The sequence below is a fragment of the Pleurodeles waltl genome, chromosome 9 (assembly GCF_031143425.1).
Source record: "Pleurodeles waltl isolate 20211129_DDA chromosome 9, aPleWal1.hap1.20221129, whole genome shotgun sequence".
In the NCBI taxonomy this organism is placed as follows: Eukaryota; Metazoa; Chordata; class Amphibia; order Caudata; family Salamandridae; genus Pleurodeles; species Pleurodeles waltl.
In genome coordinates this window covers 994217042-994242099 of record NC_090448.1, presented here as the reverse complement: position 1 = coordinate 994242099, position 25058 = coordinate 994217042, and the positions used below count along the sequence as shown (strand labels likewise).

General features: G+C 42.4%; 1 protein-coding gene across 12 annotated transcripts in view; it reads right to left on the bottom strand.

Annotated features, from left to right (window-relative positions):
• The window catches only part of KTN1 (kinectin 1), a 653615-nt gene that overhangs the window by 468161 nt on the left and 160396 nt on the right, over positions 1 to 25058 (bottom strand). For all 12 annotated transcript variants that reach the window (XM_069208520.1, XM_069208523.1, XM_069208524.1 and 9 more), the window contains exons 8-9: positions 24134 to 24240; positions 8132 to 8264 (exon numbers count right to left, since the gene is read on the bottom strand). In XM_069208520.1, the coding sequence (XP_069064621.1) occupies positions 8132 to 8264; positions 24134 to 24240 (240 nt within the window). The remainder of the gene's footprint in view (positions 1 to 8131; positions 8265 to 24133; positions 24241 to 25058) is intronic.

The following is a 25058-nucleotide window of genomic DNA, read 5'->3' as shown; positions in this document are numbered from 1 at the left end:
AGTCGTCCCACATGCTCGACCTCAATGGGATTACAGTGACCGTGACAAACTGCCACTGATGCGAAGATGGCTGTTTGTGGAGTGTTCTAAAATCCTTGATGGGATGTTGCAGAAATTAAACTTCCTTTCCCTGAAGGTCTTCTGTGCAGGATTTCTTATTCTTATATTGCCTATAAATTGTGATACTCCCATTGATTTTGCTGTATCATTATCTTTCTGGATTTGCGGAAGTGTGAACTTCCAAATAGTTCTTACCTGTTAAAAGGTACATTTCTGATATTTGCTTGCACTATGACTTGAAGCCTGAAATTCTTAGCCATGCGTGGCGTCTTAAAATCGTTCCAGCCATCATTTGATTGTTTGCTGCGTCAGCAGCATTTAGTGCTGATTTTAACCACATATTGGCAATACTTTTGCCTTCCTCTGTAGCTTTTTTGCTATGCCGCTCTGGAAGATGCTTTACCAATTCTCCTATGTCTTTCCACTGCTGATAGGTATAGCCATTAGCTATCCTCCATTAATTAGCTGCACCTCTTTCTAACTTCCTTCCGGCCAAGTCTACCTTTTTACAGTCTTTATCAGGGGGTGGCCCTGAAGTTGCCGGGATATTGGCTTTTTTCCTAGCAGTTGCTGTTATTGAGTCAGCAGGTACTGTGCCCTTAATGTAAGCTGGATCTTTGCTAGAATGCTTATATTTCATTTCTGCTGGTGTTGCTACGGCTCAGCATGTTGCAGGCTCCTTTAAAGCTTCTCTACCTTGATCTAAAGTGTTTGGAAGCATAGGCACATTTTTTTTAAATTAAATCTGTGATGGTAAAAGAGTTTCTAATAAAAAACATGTTTGTGAATTTTCTTCTTCGAGTTGTACACCGTATGTGTTTACTGCTCTCTATTACCTGCCTATAGACAGCATAGTGGTGTGCCTGCATTTGTTTTTCACTCATTTTCAAAATCTTAGACTTTAACGTCATGCGTGCTTAACACCTCTCATTCTGGTGATCGAGAGATAAGCAAAGATTACAGACCTGCTGCTGATCCTTTTGAGCAAATTTGTGGTGGCAGTTGGTGCAAAACGTGAATGGCATCTTCTCCATTACGGAGATCCGAAATCCGTCTGCGCGGGCATCCTCCACACCAAGTGCTTCTCCTACTGAAAGTGTTGTTTTTAACTGCAACTTTTTCAATGATGCTGCATAGGTTTCCTCCGATTCCTTGACAAAATTTTTGATACAATCTTACTTTTTCCTCACGACCTGGGGACCCTTTAACTGTGCATCGAGATCCAATGGTGGGAAAAAAGAATCTGAAGATGGCGACCATGAAAACAGCATAAGGAGAGGGTGTATGATGTCACAGGAGGCTGGACAAACCACCAAATGGTGGACCCGTCGATGCCCAACAACAAAAATAAAAAAGAAGAAAGAAAGAAAGAAAGAAAGAAAAAAGAAAGAACGGACAATGGCCACAAGGGAATGATTTCCAGACACAACCATTAGATGGCGGAATAATGCACAGACTGTGAATCCAGAAAAGATTCATACTGCAAAACTATGGAAAGATACACTAGGGGTTACTCTGAGTTTAAAGTTTCTATTGAGAAACCAGTGCAAAACGGCCAGCTTTTAACAAAATCTACAGCTCAAAGTCCTTTAATTGTCAGTATGGTGGAGATACATTTCAATATTCTGGTACAATTATAACTTATCAAACAATAAACCAATGAATATTATTATTTTAAAGTCATGCCCGACATGGCTTTAGACTTGCGATAATTATGTTTGGGTGTAGTACGACAAAAGAAAACCCAAGCTTCACTGAAGCTAAATAAAGGCTAATATTCTCCAGACATGCTGCAAAAACTGGTTTGGTAAACGTGGCACACCGGAAAAGATAAAAAATATATGACACCAGTTCCTTCCAGGTGGCCAGATCGCGTTCTCTGCCAAAAACTTTTTAGAAAGAGATGAAACAAAACATTCAGGTCTGTTAGATTAGCCATGGGCTTCCAATCAAGTGTTACAGATTTAGCACTGTGTTTTAACTTCAATTTATATGTGTGACGAGGAGTCTGGATAGAAGGTTTACTAAGTGAGTAGGTCGTATAATCTCCCGAGAGGAGATGATGGAAGTTTTGGGGTGAGTATTGTGATTTGGGCGTTGTTCTGAAAAATCAGAAAAGACCTGTGGCTGCGTTAAAAAAAAGTATAAAGTTACCTATATTTTTAACTCAGTTACTCGTTCCCTTTAAGCATTTTGCAGTTATGAACTTTGTGTGTACCCTTACACCCGAATGTGAGATTGCCCACTGCGTCATTTCACAGCCAGGTGTGTCAGTAGTGTGTCTGAATGCATTCTTTAGAGTAGCAACCTTCCCTTCCCAAACAAGTCTGGTTTTGGAAAAAGGAGCCAATCAGTATGTGTTTTCTGATAATGGGCAGAGGTAAGCAAAAGCACTTGATAATGGAAAAATCACACTGACTGAAAGTGAACAAATCCTCAGGAAGGTGTCAGGGTGAGGAGGGTAAGGAGATCCCACCTTTGTCAAGGACAGATTATGCTCTCAAGGCATGAGAAAAGGATACGAAGACTGAAGATCCATAACGTTTGTTAGGTTTCTTCAATCTTGTAACCGTACGCACCAAGCCTTTGCTTTGTATGCACCTTTGTCGTTTTAGTCACTCCTTTCAATTTACCTCTACTAATTTACTGCTTAACTTCTGAGCTTCGTCCTTCCAGTTTCCTACTTCTTAGAACTAGCACCTGGAGTTCCAGTGCGCCAATCTCTTCCTTCCCTTCTTCAGAGTCCGCTACTTAAGTGTTTACTCACGCAGTGGGTGAACTTTACCCTTAGTCTGCAATGATGAGTACTATTAATTAACCAGTATTCATCAGTATTGTTTTTACAACTGATGCCCACGCATAATAACACATTGTGTCTCGTCATAGGAGGTGGACACTACAGAGCAAGGGTAGCAGTGTTAAGAAGCCTGTGTGGCCGTTTTAGGGTTACTCCCTTCCCTTATCGTTCTTCCTTGTTACCATTAGAGTCTCATATGTAGTTCTTGATTTATTGAGAACTTGTAGTCAAACTTGGGGTGAGACAGAGGGTTGGCAAGTAAGTAAGTAATGCTTTATTGCAGATTAATATAAATCATTGCATATATACACCGCAAAAGATTAAAAGTACAGGTAGTCAATGAATCAAAGCAGCAACCCCGATCATGAAAGTAAACATTGTGCATAGGCCCTGCTTAGATTAAGAGGGGCCAAAATCATTCCAAATGATGGCCACTATCAACGGCTTACTGTGAGGACCAAGTGGGGTCACAGATTGTTCATGTCAGGGGCTTCATAATTCATGAATCACACTTCTACTTGAAGTTCTGTGTTGATGTTTAGTAGCTTTTTAAATATTCCCAACAGGCAGGGACTTTCAAGTGTTCTGTAAAACGTAAAGCAATGCAGGTTATTTATTCATACAGTGTCTCAAAACCCCCTCAACATAAGGCCTGTGCAGAAAATAACTAACAAGGGCAAGTGCAATGGGGAGGGTGGACAAAAGTTTGAAACATCGAGCCTAAAATTGTGATTTACAATGTATACCGTGTTAACCAATCACTAAAGTGCAGAGTAGAACAACACCTGCTTCCTGCTCCTTACACCTTAACAGAGGGTTGGCTTGCAACTGTGCAACGGATTCCTGAAAGAAGGTATCTTTATTCTTTTGGTATGTCCTAGTACTTCTGTAATTTGCTTTTTCACTGGAATAGAAAATGAAATCAGGTAGGGAGAAGGCAACTTCTTGCAACTTAGTTCATGGCAAACATATTGTGCAGAAAGCTCTAGCCAATCTTTACATAGTTCCAGGAGAAAGCCTAAAGGGCATAATGTTGCCAGAATGTACGGAGGGCAACCCACAAAGCTTGGAGAATGCTACTTATTTCACCAAAGCCACAGTGTAGTGTATCTAGGCAGCGGATGGACGTTGGGATCTATGCAGAACGTGACAACTGGTGATGGATAACTGAAATCATACGACAATGGTGGTCTTAGCAGCCCCTAGGCCAACATTTCCTCCAAAGGTCTCAAGCACTTGACTGCTTTGACACAGGTTCTTAGTTTTATCATTGCAAAATCACAAAGCTCATTTGACTTCTAGAGTGTATGATGTGTTCTCACCCAAGGAAACGTGGGGACATGAAAACAATGTCAGAAAAAAACCCATCATTTAGATGGTATATGTCATGTAATGATAGAAAGGTGGGATGAGTTCCTGAGATCACACTGTCCTGTGAAAGACAAAATGGTTTTGAGCTGCAAAGGGTCTGCACCTCACTTACTGCCAACAACCAATGAGCCATGCATAAAAGAAGCTTTCTTTTAGATGACAGTATCTCACAAGGTTCATATATCAGCTGGAGCAGGTCTTAGTTAAGATCCCGGTCTTGTTGGCAGAAGGGGAGTGGGGGGGAGAGAAGAGTCCTCTAGCATGTTCTAATTGCCCTAATAAATGCATGGTGAACCAAATGTCCACCTGCACACCCGTCTCATCCAGGTGATGAAGAAAAACCCTAGCATCATCCAGTAAGCAGGCCAGCAGGCTTCTTACCTTCATTAACAACAGTGGCAGAATCTCAGCCGTATGATTCTGTGCTGTGCTATGGCACAGAACTTTACAGCAGCCACCTAGAAGTCCTCTGGAGTGCAAAGGTTAGCATCTCAGAAATCATTTTATAAATCTGACTTGTGACTGGGATGAATGCATCGCTCACCCTCCCTTAATAGAGAAGGTTTCTTCTCTGGGAAACGCAGACATGGGGCTGCTTAAGAAGATGTAACAGGTCCAAAAACATACTCAGTGAAGTCAAACAGGAACGATCAGGATAGCTGAGCACCCAGAGTTGTTCCTGATCTTCAGAAGGCCCCTCAGAATTAGAGGAGTGAAAGTAAATGCATAAATGTATAGTCCAACATCAGGATGTCCCTCAGGGATGTGAATCACTCACATCTAGTGTTCAGGTGAGCAGTAGAGGTATCTATGGTTGGATGACTTCAGGCCTTGAAGATAAGGTGAAAACTTCCTGGGTATCTGCTCCGTGTGTAAGGCCAACTTGCTTAGATGGTTCAATCTGGTGTTGTTAATCCTTGCATTGTGGGAGAGCAGCAGAAAAATGCTGCTCTGTAAGGCCCATACCAAGAAATCCACTGCCAGCCAGCAGAGCAGCAGACAGTGGGTGCTATTCGGTAGAAGATGGCCTTGTATTATTCATTTAACGATAACCACCACTCTAGATGGTATTGCAAAAATAAAATGCATTGACTGCCACAACGATTGCCAGTAGCACCATTAAAATTGTGAGGGCTGAATCTTATTTGTGTTAAAAGGGACCGATGAAGAGTTCCTTGCACTGAGCTTGGCCCAGGCACCAGGAGTAATAACACTAAGATGAGCATGGACTGGACAGATAGCAGCTTGTCCAAGTGTCCCATCACAAGAAATAAAGCAAGTGGAGCGTGACATGGACTACCACCCCTATGGGAATATTAGTAGCTCCAAAGGACTGTGAAACCACAAGGCTAGAATAACTTTTTTGGTGAAGAAGTTGTCTGATTTATCTGGAAGATTTCATATATTTGCAACGCTTTGTCCTATGAAACGAATATTCTTCAATAGTCAAGGAGGACCTCGTGCAGCTCACGGAGAGCTCAGTTTGAAGAGGATTCTGACTGTCAGTGCTAGCCTGGACTTTGCCTCCTCTCTTTGCACTGTTACAATTAAGCAGTCATCTGTGTAGGAAAAGCAGTGGAGCCATTGCAGGCTTAAAAAAGGGCATCAGCAGGATCACTAGCTTGATCAAACAGTGTAGGAGGCTTAGAGGCCAAATGGCAGACTTGTAGGGGCAGTGGAAGTTTTCCACTGTAAAACATAGGTATCAAATGTGCTTGAATAGGATGGATACATTTAAGTGAGCATTCTCTAGATCCACTGAACACAGCTGGCCGTCTTGAACAGCAGCCAGAACCTCAGCTAATGTAGGCATATTCAATTTCTGCATGACATGGAACTGATTTTGATCAAACAGAACCAAATCTGGACATAACTCTCTATGCTCTTGAAGGAAAATAGCACAGTAATCCCCTTTCTGGTGACATGATTGCATCACTATCTTTTACACAAGTTCATGAATGCCAATTGTGGCACAGGCAATCTGCATGGTTGCAGATGTGAAAGCTTCACCACTGAAAAGGCACAAGCATCAGTGGTTTCTTGGTACAGTGAAGGTATGAGTACAGTTCATTGGCAAAGTAATTGGGGGATGGGGCTTGGTCTTCTCATGTAACATTTACTCTCCAATGACAGGTTAATCCTTGAAGCGGAGAAGCTTGAGAGTGGTTCAGTGTGAAAGGACAATTGAATCTCAAAAGTCTGGAAGGTCCTGGTAGGCTGAAAGAAGGTGTGGTGGTCTCTGTGGGAATGGCTGAGTGGCACTCTGTGATTTTGCTCGGATTCGACCAATCTTGTAATGCTGGTGAACCTCATCCATCGAGGGACTGGACAGTTTCTTCAGATCAAAGGAGATGCTAACTGCTTTTTCCAGGGTATTTGGCTTAATGATCTAAAATTTAAGTCAATGGAACTGACAAATGAACAAACCACAGATCAGAATCTTGGTGGCAGTACTGATGAAGTCCAGAGGAATCTACCCAGGTTAAGCATGAACTTGTACTCTTTATGGTACAGTGTTAGAAAGAGGAGGCACACCGTTCCCACTGATGTCCTGTAATGAACTTGCAGCTGGCCAAGATGGCTGGTATATTTGTCTCCAATATATTTTGAGACAGTGGCCTGTTAGTCCATGTTGGAGGATAACACCCTGGCTTTCAGTGAAGTACCCTACACAACAACAGACTGAGGTGAGAAAATAAAGACGCAACTTTCTGGGAGCACGATACTTGAAGTCCAAGTAATTTGAGAATGCGGACAGATCTTCTGAGCATGCTTGAACCTCGAGCTAAATGGACATGGTGGGATATAGTATTGCCACTGAAGCATAAAAGCCCTCATTCTCAAGCTAGGGCACTGGAGGCTAAATTCAGTGTGCTTCCAAACCTAGGCCATAAATGCATAGTAGCATCTGACTGAATGCATATCTGTATTAACTAGTATCAGTCTAAGAATTGTGGCCTATATCCCTCAGGAGGTAAGAGAAGCCTGGGAAATGGATCCATAGGAATTTTACCTGTCAAAAAAGTGCTGCCTGGAGTTCTCGGGAGCAGATCTAGGCCTGGAAACAGGATTGGGTCCTGCTGCAGAGGCTGAAAAAAGGGAAGAGGTGTCTGAGGCTGGCCCTTACTGGAGTATGTGGGAATGCACCAGAGTTAGCAAGATCTGCACCAGAGTTAGCAAAAGGCTAGGAATCAAGACTGAACCCCTAGCTTTAAGCTTCACTCTCAAAGTATTCATGCGGAAGACTGAGGTTAGTTCTGCAGCAATGCTCCCAAATGGGTATGAGGGGAGTAGAGACAGGTGTCATAATTCCTCACGATGCTGCTTCCGGTAGAAAGAGGCATAGCACAGCACTCTGGGGTTTTTGGATACTTCTTCAGCCTCTTGGCTTGGTAGAAGAGTATAAGTGCAGGTTTACAAGAGTGGCAAAGAGGTGTAATCGTAGTTCAGTAAGATACTTGTTACTCAGATTTTTATTGTGATTTGGGCAGATGAGACTTCAGAGTCATAGCTGTTTTATTTATTTTTTAGCTTTTTTAAAATCTAGGGCGATTTACTTCAGCTTGATAAGTAGACAACAATTTGAAAAGTCATTTTTAGGACAATTTTATGAGACCCATTAAAGGAAAAACTTACTTGTTAAATATACACTTGGTATATTTTTGATAATGGTATCATTCATGTGAATATATTTAACCAAAATTTACTTCAGTTTTAAAGTTTTTCCCACTAAAATGTGATGTTGTGTTGCCTCAACCATCTTAATGTTTCACAGCAATAATATTTAATGACAGTCAAATTTCATTTGTTCCAAAACTCCATTACTGATATAAAATTGCAATGTGTATTGGAATGTTTTCATGAAGACATAATACACTGAAGTGTAAAAGAACAGTAAGTCACCTTGAGCTGTGCAGTGGTTTGCTCTGCGTTCTTCTTCTGCACCTCCTCCTGTGCCAGTTTATTGTTTTTTTCAGTTAGCTCGTTCATTAGTCTGGCATAATCCTGACGAAGTTTATTTAGTTCTGAAGACTGCCTAAAATCAAAACATATTTTAAAAACTAATACACAGAAGCCAACAAACTGTATATTTTACTCTTCACTGGTCTCTTTCTCCCACATCAACAATGCGAGTCCTCGTAACTAAGCATGGGCAAAGCCAACAGTTCTCACCTTTTTAAGCTGGTGCTAAGGTTAGTTTTTTGCAAGTATATACCACAAAAATATATAAAATAGTCAAAAGAATGCAACATGCGGCTGCCTTAACTCGTGGTTAAAACCTTGCCATAAATATGTTCAAAGTAAAGAAAACATGACCGTCACACATCATTTTGGTTTAAGTGTGTGTGCTTCCCAGCAGGTAGGTGTACTTAAAACAGGTATATAAACCCTATTCAGTTTTAATGCACATCATAGGACATGATGATTCTTATTCCCACAAAGAAAATGTACTTTGCCTTTCAATTACTGTCACTTGAAGTTATAGGTCGACCCTGATACAAAGACTGGAAATAGGAACGCATTGGCAAAGTGAAGTTGTGTATTGACGTGCATTTCATTTTAGGTTGATGTCACACATGGTCCGGCAAAATAGTCTCTAGCAGTTCAAGATAGGAAACCGGCGCGGTTGGCTTACCCACTGCCCTGTGCTGTATGCAGTGATGGACAGAAGCAAAATGGGAATAACAGTTGAACAAAAAGCATGGATGAAGAGGGTCGACCCACATGATTACAGGAGGCTGGTGAAACAGCTAGAGCTATCTCTAGGCCATATTTAAAATGGGAAGTTATTTCTACATTTGTTCAGAAAAGAAAACTGGACAGGGTATAAAACTGGGTATTCCTACAATCCTTGGAAAGTTACCAAATAAAAATAAGTATAAAAGATCAATGAGAAAGACAAGTGACATTCTCTGTCAGAAAGATGCATAGTCAATCTGTGACATTCCCATAAGTGCTGCATTTGGGGATAGAAGCATCACATTACCATTCCTTTTGGGGCAGGAGCACTACATTACCATTTCATCATTAAGAGGGGAGGGGAATTCCAAAAGCTCATTCTTTCTATGCCCTAAATAGGCAGGGAGTTGGGCATTAACTATTAAGTAGGCTGCGCCGGTAAGGAAGGTGTCAGCACCTTCATGGAAAAAGCTAGCCAGTCTACACCACTTTTGTAAAGCCGGTACAAGGTTGAGGGGTATTTCATATTATAGGAACCAGGCTTTCCTGGGAAGTCATTAAAAAACAAACAAAAAAATAAAAATAAATCACTTTTCCCTTCTCAGAGGCTCGCAGTTATGCTGGGCTTCTACAGATGGATAGCCCACAACTTCTTGGTTAGCATGGAATCCAGGGACCGGTCTTTGTCCCCGATCATAGGTGGTCTTATCAAAAATACCATGTGAACTTGAGACAATGGGAATTTCTAGGAATGTAATTAGGTCTCACCTGCGGCAGTGCATGTGTTGCACAAACTCTTGCTTGCAAGTAATACTGTATACAACAAGCGGCTTGCAGCACGACCGTTGCTTAACATCGTTGGCTTCAATGTCATTTTTATATGCTGCCTTCTGATTGGCCAGCACATTTCCTATTATTTGGGCTGGAACACGGACCGAGTACTGATTGCTTTGGTATGCTTCCACTGGTCCATCTGTGATAGATGTACTACTTTTGTTTTTTCTTGTTCCCTGTTGCCTTTGTAGACTCTCTCGGCATTCGTAGTTATGTTTTACTATGCCACACTTCAAAGAAGCCATTTTCTCCTTTGAAATTGATGTGTATTGTGACAACAGATATTATCGCCTTTTGTGACAATAGATGTTATCTGCTTACAAATGTATTTTCACTATGACATGGACATGGGCACAATTGCTTTCTTCAAGTGATAGGATTTTTTTGCCAAATGTCAATTTTGTCTTTTTCACTCCTGGGAAGTTTAAATGATTTGCTCGGAATAGCACGGTTGTTATGCCGAGACTTAACAAGCTATGGCAAAGCCAATAGGTCTCACCTTTAAGACCACTGGCCCGCCGCTGCTTTTTGTTCCTGCTCTACAGCATAGGGATTGTCGACAATAACCTTTACCCTTGCAGTATAACAGCGCAGCTGCTATGCAGCACTGCTAAATATGATAATTAAAAAAAGGACTGCGATGCATCGAGAACTAATGCACTTAAAGTGCATTATCCATGGATGTGTTGTAGCAATTTTTTTAATTAGTTTTCGCCACACTGCAAAGCATCCATGCTGCTGTACTGCAAGGCTAGAAAACATTGTCAACAACTCTCATAGGTGAGACCTACTGGCTTAGCCAATGCTTTTTTTTTTTTTTTTTTAACTATCCTAGAACAGTAAGTCTCTGGGAGAAATATTTTTTGAATACCCTCTATTCTTTTTGTGCAGACTGGAGCTTCAGAAAACCTGCGCCTGAATGTACCGGGCGGCACAAGGAGAAGACAATGTCTGCATCGGGCTCTTTGTATATGTTGAATGAATCTCAAGTCTTGGTTGGTAAATATCTGCACTAAAAACCGTAGAGTCTGCAATGACATTTTAGAAGAACAAAGCACATTTTATGGTAACTTATTCACAATCCATCTAATGCCAGGAATGCAGACTACTTCCACAGCTGCTAATTCAAAACTCTGCATGTCAGTATCACGTATTCATTCAAGTGTCACCAGTGGCGCACCCACATATGTATGACCTAAACAATTCCATCGTTAAAAAAAAGGGATAAATCACTGTGATTTTGGCCTATGACCAAGGGGTAGGTGTGAGGGCTTTAATACTGAGAATCAGCCTATGAGCAAGAAACTGGACTAAAAAGAAGTTATCAGAAAGAAAAACTCACTTATGTTCTGTATTGATCTTTCTGGTGGATACTCTATCTACCAGCAGATTACAGACATTTGAATATCTCAGGTATCAACTTTATCTGGAAACATTTCAATAGCTCTCTGTGTCAATAGGGGGCACCGAATCCAACTTGGTACGGGAACCGACACCACTGTAACATTGCTAAAGCCATAAAGTACCCCCATGGGTGCACCGACGTAAGTTTCCCATCCTTTTTTAAATAAGCCATTGAAGCAGGCACAATGAGAACGACATCAGATTGACAAGCTGAAGTGCAAAATATCTAATTTGGAATCTTATGCTGCCTATAACAGAAAACCTGCCTTCAATACCGAGAAGAGGGTGGGGTTGGTTAGGAATCGGCAGGTAGTTCAAAAATCCACCTGAAAATTATGCTTTGTGAACATGTGGAGGGAAGGAGAAGCGGTCACTTTGAAGATCTCCATGATAGGGACCCCCATGCCAGAGTGCAAGTTGAAAACTTCACCCCGGTGGAATGAATTCTGATGTCCTCCGGAGGTTCTTTCTGAGATAAAGCTTAGCACAGCTTGATGGACAAGATGATCCACGTTGACAACCTTTTCTTCAGCACAGCTTTGCCTTTCATTTTGCCAGTATAGTCTACAAAAAGCTGGTCATCAAGCTGAATGTCTTTAGTATGGTTGTTATAAAAATAAAAATAAAAACTGACTGCCCTCTTGGAATCCAGCCTATGAAGACTTTCTATCTATTTAGTGGGATGGTGAGGAGGAAAGAAAGTAGGTGGGGGGAGTGACGGTCCGAAATGGATGGACGTGATCATTCTGAGCAAGAAAATAGCCCTGGTTCTGAGATCAAAATTTTCAAGAATAAAAGGAAGTAAAGGGAGGTTTGATGCTCAGTAGCCAATGTAACAGCCACTACAAAAAACATCTTAAACGAAAGCAGTTGGAAATGGCACGTGTGTAAGAGTTGAAAGGTAGACCATATCAAGAACGTGCAAATGAGCTTAAGATCCCATTTAGGCATTATGAAAAGAGAAAGAGGATATATAGTGATGGGGACATTTAGGAACCTCAGAACTATGGGTGACTTCAACAAGGACAGTTGATTTGGAAGACTGAGGAAGGAGACAAAGCGAGTAAATACCGTTCATAACCTGTGCAACCCTGTTGAGGTAACAACTGGGTTAAGTGCAAAATGTCTGAATGAAGAGGATCTACTCTGAACACCATTTGACAAACCTATTCCATTTTCCAGAACAAAATGAGAAACTTACCTGTGTCTTCAGTTCTCCAGTACTGATATCTTTCATAGATTCACATGCTTTAATCATTCCCCTTCGTCGAGTTCCATTGTAACATTAAGAAGCAGTATAAATACATTTTACATCATAAAACAATGATAAAGTGCATTAACCTTTACAGTTGATTATCATTTGAAAAGAAGCAAAGTCCAGCCAATCAGGCGCCATCTTTAGAACTCTCACAACAGAAGCCCTCTTCTCTCAGATTTTCAAGCACAAATGAGAGAAGATATAAAGGGAGCCTCTATGGAGATGAAGGTGGGTCACATGTGAATCTATGAAAGATACCAATACTGGAGAACTGAAGTTACAAATAAGTATCTCATTTTCTTCTCTAGTATTGGATCTTTCATAGATTCTCATGCTTGAATCAGAATAGCAAGCAGTTTTGTAATTTTAAATATTGTGGCATCATCACCTTTGCAGATGGTGGGTGTAAAATAGTAACAATAATAATAAAACATACACTTGAGTGAACTAGTATCGATCTATAACATATAATAACACATCAGATGTCGAGTAAGATGGTATTCAACATCACTGTATTAAAATAGATGCCTTAACACCGCCTGGCCGACTGCTGCATCACTGCGAAGCGCTGAGTACAGGCAATGTGCTCAGTGAAAGTATGGATGCTCTTCCATGTTGCAGCACAACATATTTTCTCCAAAGGAACACTTGCGAACAGGCAGCTGATGTGGATACTGCGCTTGCGGAATGCACCTTTGCCTAGAAGAAATCGGTTTGCCCGCATTGGAGTAGCAAAACTGTATGGCTGCCGAAATCCACCTTGTGCTGGTTGCTTTTGTAACACATGTGCCTTGTCAAGACTGTCCATACGCAACCAAGAGTTGTTCAGTTTTATGAAACTGTTTGGTTCGATGTAAAACTTGAGACATCTTCTAATGTATAGTGCAGTGGTTCCCAACCTTTTGACTCCTGAGGGAGGACTCCCATTAAATCATGATTGGAAGCCAGGGACCCTCAGGCAATTTGTACGATTTAAATTTCAAACATTAAAACAGTAATTAGCTCAAAATACACAAACAAGTACACACCAAACAAATACTGTAATGACTACAGATATCATTATTTTATATTGAAAAAAATGCAAATTCCAAAACATTTCAATAGGAAGATTGGCGCTGCAGCTCAGAAACTAACTTTTCAATGTTTGGTTTTATTTAAGAAAGCTGAATCCTCAAATCAGATACTACATTTCCCAAGAGCTTTCTCTTTTAATGGTTTAGGTAAATAAGATCTGAGAAAGCTTACTCCACATATATATGTGGTGGGTAAAGGAAGTAAAACAATAAGGGCCTCTCATCTTGTCATAGTCTCTCTGTTACAGGTAATTCATTTCTTTCATAGCACCTTTTCATACCAGGGTAGAGTGTCGGAGCACTTTACAGGGGACTACAAGGTTTAGGATTCACAGATCCACACTTGTAGGCATTTTTTAAGAGTACTTGGTTTGGAGAAGCACAAACTCACAATTCAGAACATAATACATTGGTTAGCGCTGACTTTAATAATAAGAATGTATTTCTGTGCAAGCAATTCTTTTTTAGCCGCATAAGAAAAATGAAAAACTGTAGAAAAACATAGCTTTCTAAGTTGTGCTATGCTGTTTGCCTGCAGCTCTTTGAATGGCAGTTTACAGCTCACTGTGCTAGATTACGATTGTAACTTATGAACTGCACAGTAACAAAATATTCTCTGTAACCAAATCAGTAACCCACTGTGATATACACATAAAATGCTGTTCTTTGCATGATGCATGTTCTTTGCAGCAGGCATATTAAACTTATGTGATACCTTATTTGCTCCAGTGACATGTCCAACAATTGCATATTGGATTTTTGACACCATAAATAGAATCTTTTCCATTCCAAGCTGTAGGATTTGTTAGTTGATTCTGCCATTACCACTGCAAGGGTAGCCCTGCAATCTTGAGGAATATTCTTATTTTTTAATTCATTGAGTTCAGGGGCTATGCATATAACTCTAAAGAGAGCCTGGATTCGCATGTGGAACTTGGCCCTTGTTCAGTGTCGGCAAGGTACGCTTGGTCTGAAGACAAACAGGCTTGGACTCCAACAGCAGGAGGAGCTCTGTGAACCAGTATTGCCTGGGCCACCTGGGAGCAACTAGGATCAATCGCCATCTCTCCATTCTCATCTTGCGGATGACTCCCGGTGTTGTGGGGATGGGGCAAAGGCGTTCTCCTACATCCCAGAAAGGCAATACCCCCATGATCCCGCGAATGGTTACCGACTGGCATAGAAGCAGCATTTGTTCTCGTTCGTGCCAAAGAGGTCTAATTGTGGTTTGCTTGAAAGTTGAAAAAATTACTTTAATTACTCCTGGTTCAGCTCCCATTCGTGGCAGCTCTCTAGATATCTGTTGAACATGTCCACGAAAGTATTGTTTGCTCCTGTTAATTCTCGGCCTTCAAAGTAATTTTGTGGATTGTCAGGCAGTGCCATCCTGTGCTTCCTGGGAGACAGCCAGCGACCTTCTACCTCCTTCCTTGTTTATGTAATAAATGCTGGTCATATTGTCTGTACGTACCAGGACTGAAGATCCATGTATGCAAGGTAAGACAGCCTGGAGGGTGAGAAAAATGGCTGCGAGTTCAAAGCTGTTTATATGCATGCACTTTTGAGTGGTAGTCCACTTTTCCAGGATTTGCAGGTCCTAGAGGTGACCGCCCCAACCTTCCAGGGAGGCGTCCATCATTATGGTGAATTCTGATACTAAAGGCAAAAAAGTGAGGCCCTTGGAGATATGATGAGTGTGGGACCACCACCACAAAGCTTGGGCCATTCTTGGAGTTATTTTTATGAGGTCAAAAAACTTTTCTGTCTGAATCCATTGGTGTTGTAGCTCCTACTGCAAAAGTCTCATCTTCAGGCATGCTAAGAGGGTGAGATTTATTGCGGAGTACATCATCTCCAGCAATGACTTGTATAGACGCACTGAAACAGACTTTCTTGTGTAATTCTTGAGGATCAGTTGAATTAAACTATTACGCCTTTCCAGGGCAAGAAATGCTTTGTCTTGCATGGTGTCTAGGGTGGAGCCTAGAAACTATATCTTCTATTGTGTAACAAGAGACAACGTTTGAAGATTTAGTGCAAGTGCCAGCTTGTGGAACAATGTAATACAAAGCCTGTGTTGCCTATGAGGCTTGAGTAGGCACATTCAGCAGCCAGTCGTTCAGGTAGGGGAATACCTGATGACCCTGTTTTCGGAGGAATGCTGCAACTGGAGCGAGGCACTTTGTAATAATGCAGGGAGCTGATTTAAGGCAGAATGGGAGGACTCTGAACTGGTAATGGATGTCAGCTACAGTGAAGCAGAGGTATTTGTGATCTTTTAGATGTGTGGGAATGTGGAAATATGCATCCTGCAAGTCGAGAGCTGTTATGTAATCTCCTTGGTTCAGGAGATGCAGGATGTCTGATGGAGTAACCATGTGGAACAACTGTTTCCTTAGGAATTTGTTGAGTATTCTGTGATCTAAAATGGGTCTCCACTCTCCTGACATCTGTTTGACGAGGGGAAAAAAAAACACAAGAGTAGAAACCTATTCCCTTCTGATTGAAGAGTACCTGCTTGATCACTCCCTTTGCAAGCATATTTAAGACCTCTTTCCACAGTAAGTGAAGATGAGGGGGGTGCGCACCTTTTGTTGGCATGTGTGGCAGTCTCTGTACAAATTCTAAGGTATGACCATAGGTGACCAGATCTAGTAGCCACTTGTTTGCAGTTACTGCCCACCACTGGTGCAGATGGTTTGAGATGTTCGTACCCACGGGGTGAGGTAATGTGATAGTAGCTGACACCTGGTCGAGGTCACTGCTTACGGGCAACGTCCCTGGACTGGGTGGGCTGCCTGTGCTGCACAGTTTGTTTGGAGTAGGCCGCTGATGGTAGGTGACGGCAGGGCTGCTGTTGGCATGCAGATTTGTATTGAGGGTCAAGGAAAGGTGCATTGGGTCTGCATACCACACCAGTCATGCTCATTCTGGGCCAGCTCATATGTCTTGGGCATGGTCTAGGCCAGTGGTTCCCAATCTGTGCACCGGGGCACCCTGGTGCACCGTCAAAACTAGCCAGGGGCGCCACGCACACAGTTTAACAACCACTGGCCTAACAGCTCCTCAAGGCAGACGGGGATCATGAGAGGAGCTTCCAGGCTGAATGAAAGCAGCCTGTGCAGCAGTTGCTGTGCTATGCTGCGCAGCAAAAATCATTTGTGCTCTGGCGGCCCTGCCCCTTGGAGGCACCGAGGGGTGCTGGAGCACTGGAGCAGGGTTCAGCTAAACTGTGACAGAGTAAGAAACTAATAATATCAAGCGTAAGCCCAGCCTCGGATGATGGTTCCAGCTGTACTGCACTTATTTTATCCAAGTGTTCCTGGTCAGTGCCTCTCGGGCCCCTCTCTGCGCCCAGTGTATTTCCGATGAGGGAACAGGTCAGACTGTTATATATTTGCATTCAGATCCAAAACGAAATTGAAACTGGCAGCAGCAGCCTCTATTAAAGTAACTCAGCAATAAAACCATTTTTAAATGTTATCTTGTGCTCCAAATGTGCTCCAAATGTGCATGTTTTAGGTCATATTACTTCTAGGTTTTTTTCCATGCTGCTTGTGCTCACATCAGCTGCATGATCCTGTAGGGCGGCTACTAGTGTATGCATGTGGCAGGGTGCCTGGCACTATCTCCACTAAGTCAGATCTTCTCCAGCAGCCTGCGTGGAAGATGCTGTGGAAACCTCTTATCATGGCAGAAAGTCAGGATAAGACACCTGAGTTGACTCAAGGTATTTGGCCCACTCCCCACGTGGGTTGGTCCGATAGAGAAGTGAACCTGTTGCACTCTGCAAGTTTTCATAACCTAGGTTTAAGACGGTTCCTTTCTTGATGCATTATTAGGAAATCCAAACCTTAAAAAAAAAAAAAAAACTTTCACTTTAACACGCTTCCTAAAAGCATTTGAATTTTCCAGACAATGTTATTTTTTTTTTTAGTATTTATAGTGTCTGGGTCAGTTAAAGCTTATGGCCAGAGCTTCTCACAGTTCCTGTCTGTAAGTGAAAAAGAGGTGATCAGACTGTCCACACTTTGGCCTTTCTGCAGAGTGATGTTTACATATGTGCCAATAGCAACTTATATTTTATATGGAAGTGTCTGACGTAGTAATACATAGATGTTGAAATACTGGCAGCATGAAAAGAAAATGGTATGTTTACGGGTGAGGAGAGAGGGGGGTGACTGTGTGGTGAAGGGGGCCACCCAAGTAGTTATTTAGGACACAGTAAAAAACAAAAAAACAGTGATGAAGAGGAAAGAGACGACATCTAAGATGTGGAGAAGAGGATTTCAGAGGCAAGGAAAAACAGGGTGTAAGTCGCGAACAGTAAAACGCAGCAGATGAGAGTATTTTAAAGAGACCACAGGAGTGATCGGATTCATAAACTCTGAAGACCACTAGCTCTTTCACAAATACTATTAATGCTTAATTCACAATTACATCTTTTCATACGCCAAATATTTTCAAATTGAATTATTTGATTCACATAGCTGCTACTGTTATCAAGGATTGGCAATGCCAATAGGTCTGGCTTGTTTCAAGCATGTGTTCGCTTTTGGAATATGTCCAGATATAAGTATTGAAAATTCACAGAGAGCACTCAGGTACTGCTTACTGCTTTGATTTACTTGCAAGAAAGTGCTACTCAAAGTGTCAACCATTTGACAGTAGAATGTCACTCATACACACACTAAAAACACCAAAATGTCACACACAAGCAGTCTGACACCTTGGCAGCTATGCAGCCATATGGCGTAACTAAGCAAATGTTATGCTTCATGGTGATTTGGGAACCTAGAAGACAAATGAGACATACACAGACACTCTCTCTTGCTCTCTCTCTTCCCCTGTCTACCTCCCTCTCCCTTTTTCACTTTCTTCATCCTACCAGGGCTTCTTTCCTCCACTTGAAGGGCTTTTTTGAAGGGTGATTCCGAGGCAACAGGCACTTATTTCAGAAAAAGAAGGTGGGTGTTTTAAAACGTGTAGTCAGGCAAAATTAAAACAAAAACTGCAGGTTTCGCCATCTACACCGAAATAAGGCCACAGTGTTCCGAAATACTTCACAGGTGAGGGGAAAACCGAACTGCCTCACTGATGTTGCAGTGCATAATGATTATAATACCTTCATCATCTTCATACCAACTATTTTCATGGAGGAAAATGGAAGCACTCCCAAAGCCAGGCTTACATCCCCCACCCGCCCAAAAAAACCAAGATAATGGTGTGCCACGACCAATGAACAATAGGTCAAAAACGTTTGGGAACTACTGGTCTATGCTAATCTTCCTCTGTATCGAAGGAATCAACGGTATGGGAGAAAAGGTATAGTGAAGTGGAAAGCTCCACCTCATCAAAATGCGCCATTTAAGGCTCCTTATAATGGGTACTGGAGGACACAGAACTGATGGCAACGGGCACAGTTGAGAGTGGCACAAATATCCACCTGAGGTGTGGCCCTAAGGTCAAAGATGTATCAGACCACTACTGGTTAGAGACGCTGCTCAAAGTCAGCAATGTGTCTGCAACTCAGGCTGTCGGTGGGGATATACAGAACACCGCCTACATGCTTGGTACCCGACAAGATCTGGTTTCTCCGCCCATGACCAAAGTACTAATGCTTCTTAGCAGAGACGGTGCAATCCCACTCCTTCATGCTTGTTCAAATTAAAATGGGGTTGTGTTGGCAGTTAAGATCTGGACAGACTAGCTGCAAAGGGATTGCAGAAAGGCCTTCAGTGCCAGCTATATCACTCTGAGTTCCACCAAGCCGATGTGTAATATCTGCACCTTCAGAGACCAAAGGCCTATGATCTCCAGTTACTCCAGGTGGGCTCTCCACCCTTGAGTAAAAGCGATTATCATTGTGGTCACTGCTGGAGGAGGCTGGAAGGACATCCCTTGAACTCCACCACATCAGAATGTGGCAGATCACCACCACGTTGGAAACACTTGCCTGCAGAAACACTGCTGGAGTGCCCTCATGTGTCGTGGTGCGTGAGTGACCAGGCGGTGGTTGAGTGACCAGGAGGATACAGGAAGCTAGCAGGCGTAAGATCCTCAGGACTGGAATGTGTATTCCATCCTGGTACATAAGAGTAAGTGCTGAATATCCCTTATCTGCTGAGGAGAGGTGAAGGTTCGAGGCGGGATGCAGTGTTCAGTACTGCCTTTTTGAACAGGATGATCTGAGAGGGCTCTAGGTGACACTTGAACCGGTTGAGTGAAAAGCCAGTTTAAACAGCAAAGCTACTGTTGTCTACAGGTAATGCAACAAAATCTCTGGATATTCGGCTTTCATAAGATAAGCAACAAGGAGCAGAAATACTGGGATTTCTGAACATCTAAGATGGGCCACGGCCACTGCCATCACTTTCATGAAGACTCAAGGAAACAAAGTTAAGCCAAATGGGAGAACTGCACATTGGTAGTGCACACATCCCACGTGAAGCATTGGAACTTCCTGTACGATCACAGGATCAGGATGTGAAAATATATGCCATGCAGGTAAATAGACATCATTCAGTTTTCTGCTTCTAGCGTAACCAACATCTAAGCCAGGGATAGCATTGGATGAAGACTGATGGCCTTCTTCCAGAAAACCAGGAATGAAAACCAGGGAAAACCTGTTGAAGGGGTAAAGTATACCTACTTTCCACGATCTACAAATCCCAAAGATCTGACGTTATGACACTCCAGGCTTCTGAATGAAGGAAAACGCTCTCCAACAAATGCCAAGTGTTCTGACAAGGTTAAACTTGGGCTGGTTGCCTGCCATGGCTGGTGAAGAAGAGAAAGAAAAGCAAGGAGGAGCAAGGCTTGACCTCTAGCTTTGTCATGCCCCTGATATTGCCCGACAACAATTTTTGTTGCTGCTGTTAGCTCTGTTGTCTTCTTTGAAAGGCAAAATATCTACAGAAGCCCCAGAATTTTCAAAACTGGTAGTAGTCCAACTATTGTGTTTGGAGACTCAATGACCTAGAGGTGCCCTTGTTTTCTTTAAACTTTACAATGGTCGAATCAGGTTATCACCGAATAGGTGAAAATCATTAAATAGTAAGTAATCTGGACCTTAGCGGAAAATCCAAATCTCCTTAATCAGGCATGACATCTAAGGGCAACAGATGTCCTTAAAGCCTGCACTACAGAGTCCCCTCTGTCCAAACCCACTTGAGTGAACTGCCTGGCTGCAGCGTTTGTCACTTGCTAACTCTGTAAAATGAGTCTATAGATGTTCTAGCAGGTTTAGAATCAGGTTTAGAGTGACTCATTACACAATGTCGAAATGGCATGGGAGTATAGACCCATCGGGCACGTGGCGTTGAGGAATGCAAGTGCCATACTCCCTAGTGAAAAAGACTTTTGGTCAAATTGTTCAATCTTCTAAAAACATCCTATCTTATGGAGCAGTAGGGAACACATCAGGAGAAAGGTTTGATGAGCAAGATGCCTCTGGTGAAAGATGCATTGTCAAGTAAACCATGTAACCTGGACCAGTCTATACCTACCTGCAACACAGCAGCTAGCAGCAGGAGCAGAGGTTGGTTTCTCCCAAATAGCAAGGACTGGTTTTGCCATGGACTCACTGAAAGGAAGTGGGAGTTTTGAGGATTGGGAAGCTGGGTGCATTACCTCCGTTAAGGAAAAGGTAGACCCAGAACTTTGATCACATTGTGCCCTATGGCATGATAAGTGAAATCTAGAGTTGGAAGACCAATGGGAGATCACTTTCCACTCAGTGGAGGTCTTAAGCCCACTAGCATCTCAGAGTGGTGACGTCAGAAGCAGCAGATCATTCATCTCCACTGCCCATGTCTGGGATCCTCTAGAGGATAAGTCACTCCACAAATAAAAAACGTTCCTTTCTTTGAAGGGTGTTGTGCTTCTGACTCAGACCTATGCACAGGGGCGGGAAGCTCCTTTATGGGCAATGGGTCCGGAACACATCTGCCTAGGTAGAATCTGGAGTGGTACCAGTGAAGATTGGTCCTGCACATGTGGTGAAGACCCTGTCTGAATGGTAAGAGCTGTGGAGCCAGAACCAAAGCTGTAACCAGCACTGGAGTCAGAGCCACAGAAACAGCAGGTAAGGGAAGAGAGGGGGTGAAGAGGGCTGGGGTAAAACCTGTCAGTCACCTGGAAACGCAAACCCATAGGTCACTGGGATCCAAAGGTGCTCCAGAGGGGACCAAGGCACTACGAAAAACATTGATCATCACATTTAGAAAGTAAGCAGGGTCTGTACCTCGAAGAGGTACAAAGTTTGCAAGGCCAATCTTCAATTTCAGATCTAACCCCCGGGGTATGTCCTCAGAACCATCTTCTCTTTCTGGAACAATGTGAATATTACTAGTGAGCAAAGGGCTTGCTGCTCAGTGATACACCTGGCCAATGATAAAGAAGTCACCCAGAAAAGAATAATAAAGGCAAGGTGTGAATGTCTCTAAAGATTTACACGTTAACCTGGCTATGACCATGTTAAAGTCCCAAACAATTGTGAGACACCAGAGGTACCAACCTAAGGATGGTGTACAGCTTCACCAAGTGAGATCTTTTGCAACAACTAGGCGAGGGAGGAGGATCCTCAAAGGAGGGATCATCCACCTCTGAAGGACCTGCTTCAGACAGGCTGCTGAAACAGAACCGTGGTGCCAGATGGTACAAGAGTAAATGGAGGGGGTTGGGGCAGGAGAGAGTCTAATGGTTCTATGTGGATTTAGGCTGAGGTGACCACCTGCCTGTACTACAAGGGATTCCGGACAGAAGGATGGTGCCAACCTATACTCCGCCAAAATAGGCAAGCAGAATGGCAGGGTCCAGGCAGTGATGCATGTAAGGTATAAATATGAAATTCAACAGGGCTGCTGTGACTGAGTGTCAAGAGAAGATAGCTTAGCTTAGCAGAGGATGGAGATTCAGCTTTTTCTTGTATGTCAGTGTTCTCACTGTGAGGATTAGTCTAAACAATAGGGGAAGCCGTGCTTCAGCAATTTTTCTTACAGCAGTGATCTCCATTCGCTCACAGGGTAGCGCTCTCCATCACCACTGCCTGGTGCAGAACACGCACAAGTGTCTTAATCTTAAAGGTGGTGGTGTCAGAAGGTAGTTTGGGACATAGCAAGACCTCCAAAAGGAGGCTGGATTCAAGTCACTGTTGAACACGCACTGGAGTGAACTGAGACTTGGTCCCGTAACCTTTTGCCAAAGAAGGAAGATTTTCTCAATCCTTCTGTTCTGAGCAGAGGGCCTGCAGCACTACATAGAGAAAAGGAGATTAGCTCAATCCCACAGCTGAATAGAAGCTTTTCACCACTGTACCTAGTTGAGTAAAAGGTGTCAACTGGAGGAGGTAACAGTCTGAAGCAAGAGTGATTGGCCCTTAAATAGCCCTCAGCTTAACATTGTTTTCCTGGACCATGACTAATAGATCCGGCTAAAACAAGCTGACAGATACAGAGTGAAAAATGTCACAAGGTACTTTTACTTTCACAAGGGTTACTCACATCAACTGCGTGTGGCAGGTGAGAGGGGCCTCTAAGCAGCAGAGGGACTTTCGGGGCACAGCAATTTGTCTTTCTTTCTTGTGAACTCAGTATCATGCGTAGTCATGCCTAGTAACTGAGACCCTTACCCAACAGAGGATTGTCCATAATACTGAAAAATCATCCAACATCTCCTTTGGGATAGGTGCACCCTTACCCTACTAGCAACTCAAGGACCTCAAAACCTATACATTCTAAATCAACTACAAGGTTATTCTAGTCTGCTACTACAATTGTTTGTTGACAACGTGCATAAGCTAAGCTAGCCCATTGTAGTGAAGATACATGATCAAGGAGAAAGAAAAACAAAGCAGAAAAAATATTGATAAATTACTGACTATAGGGGCAGAGCCTAAGATTAAGACTTGCTGACCATGAAAGAAGCTCCAAACAGTTTCCCCCCCATACCTTCAGGCAGGAGGGTGTGTGAAATTTGACTCGAGCATTATTAGTATGTGCATGTCAAGTCTTGAGTCAACGGCTGTAGACTGAGTTTTCCAACCTGCCACCAGTTTACAAGGTAGTAAAGGGGTATAAATGGAGAAGAGTCAGGAAGAAAGTTTAAGTATGTATTACAAATGCCAGATATTTTTGAGTTGAGTGAGACCTAAGTAAGGGTAAACACCACGTATTCCCATATCTAAAGTGAAAGGGGGACACCCATATGAAAACAGCCCACAAATCACCACAAACACAAAAAGGTATTGGAAAGGGGAAGCACATTTAACCAGGAGCCTGTAGCTGGGTGCATAACAAATCTTTTATAAAATGCTAAAACATTTTTTTTCAGCTGCCTGATTTTTCAACTTCCATAAAATCCTTTTTAAGTGCACCAATATAGGAGTATGGTATGACTTAATTCCCCTATCTGATATCCCTCCTCTTTCAAGGGCATTTTATTCTGTGGCCGAAACATGTAGTTGCAAAGTCAGAACCATTTTTGTTAAATGTGTTAGGCTATTTGGTCAAAACAAATATAGGAACTGTATAAAAAGCACCTACACACTGGTGCATCTCAGAAGTCTCAGATAACGTGGCACACAGAGTGATGTGCTTGGAAGAGGCAATGCAATCTAGTGAGAATTTTCTCAAAGGTTCAATGAAATTAGCTTACTTGCTTTCCATCTGATTAGTAGCTGAGCTTACAGCATCTCTTAGAATGCCGTTCTCCTGCTTGAGGTGGGCAATCTGATCCTCCAGTTGATCACGAACTTGTTGGAACTGAAAACAAATATTAAAAAAAATAAGACCAGAAAACATAGCTATAGATAGGACTCACAATTGCAGCCCAGTAAATTTGTAAAGGCAATTTTACTTTAGACTTGTGATAAATTCATTACAAATGTAGTAACATTTATATTTGAATCCAACCTTCAGGAGGAGGCTGACTTTAAAAGAATGAACACATGGCCTCAGACACGACCTTTCAAGCTGGAGGGTCCATCGTAGAAAGCATATGATTTCACAACATGGCAAAGAGAGAGCAGACTGCATATCAGGACACAATACGGTCACATAGGGTGAGGGTACTGGTGTTCATGAACCGTTAAGATCATTTCACAAGTATGAAGAGAACAACCCCGTGAACTGGATTCTGTACAGTTCCCTGCTGCCCTTTCAATTTCCCAAGGTGATATACTTAAGGCGAAAGGAGACAGTTTTCATTTTGTTGAAGGAAATAGTCACAAATTATCTTATTGTATTTCTTTAAGAAGAGTCTGTACTTCAATTCCTGGAAGCAGTGGGACCTGGCATAATCCAGTGAAAGGGAAAAACAGGAGAAGATTGTAACACACTTCCTGAAAGAAAATTACATTTATACTAAGCTCACCTTCTTTAATAAAACTTTTTTTTTTACAACCTTAATTGAGTACATAGGTGTATTAAATGGGACAGACCGCCCTGGATTAACAATAAGCATTTTCTATCTGCAACTACTTATTAGGGCCAGTACCGAGAAGAATTTGAGCAGCTGTAGGTCTGACTCAGAGAAGAAGACGATGCAAATCCAAACAAGGATTAGCAAAAGCCAATAAGTC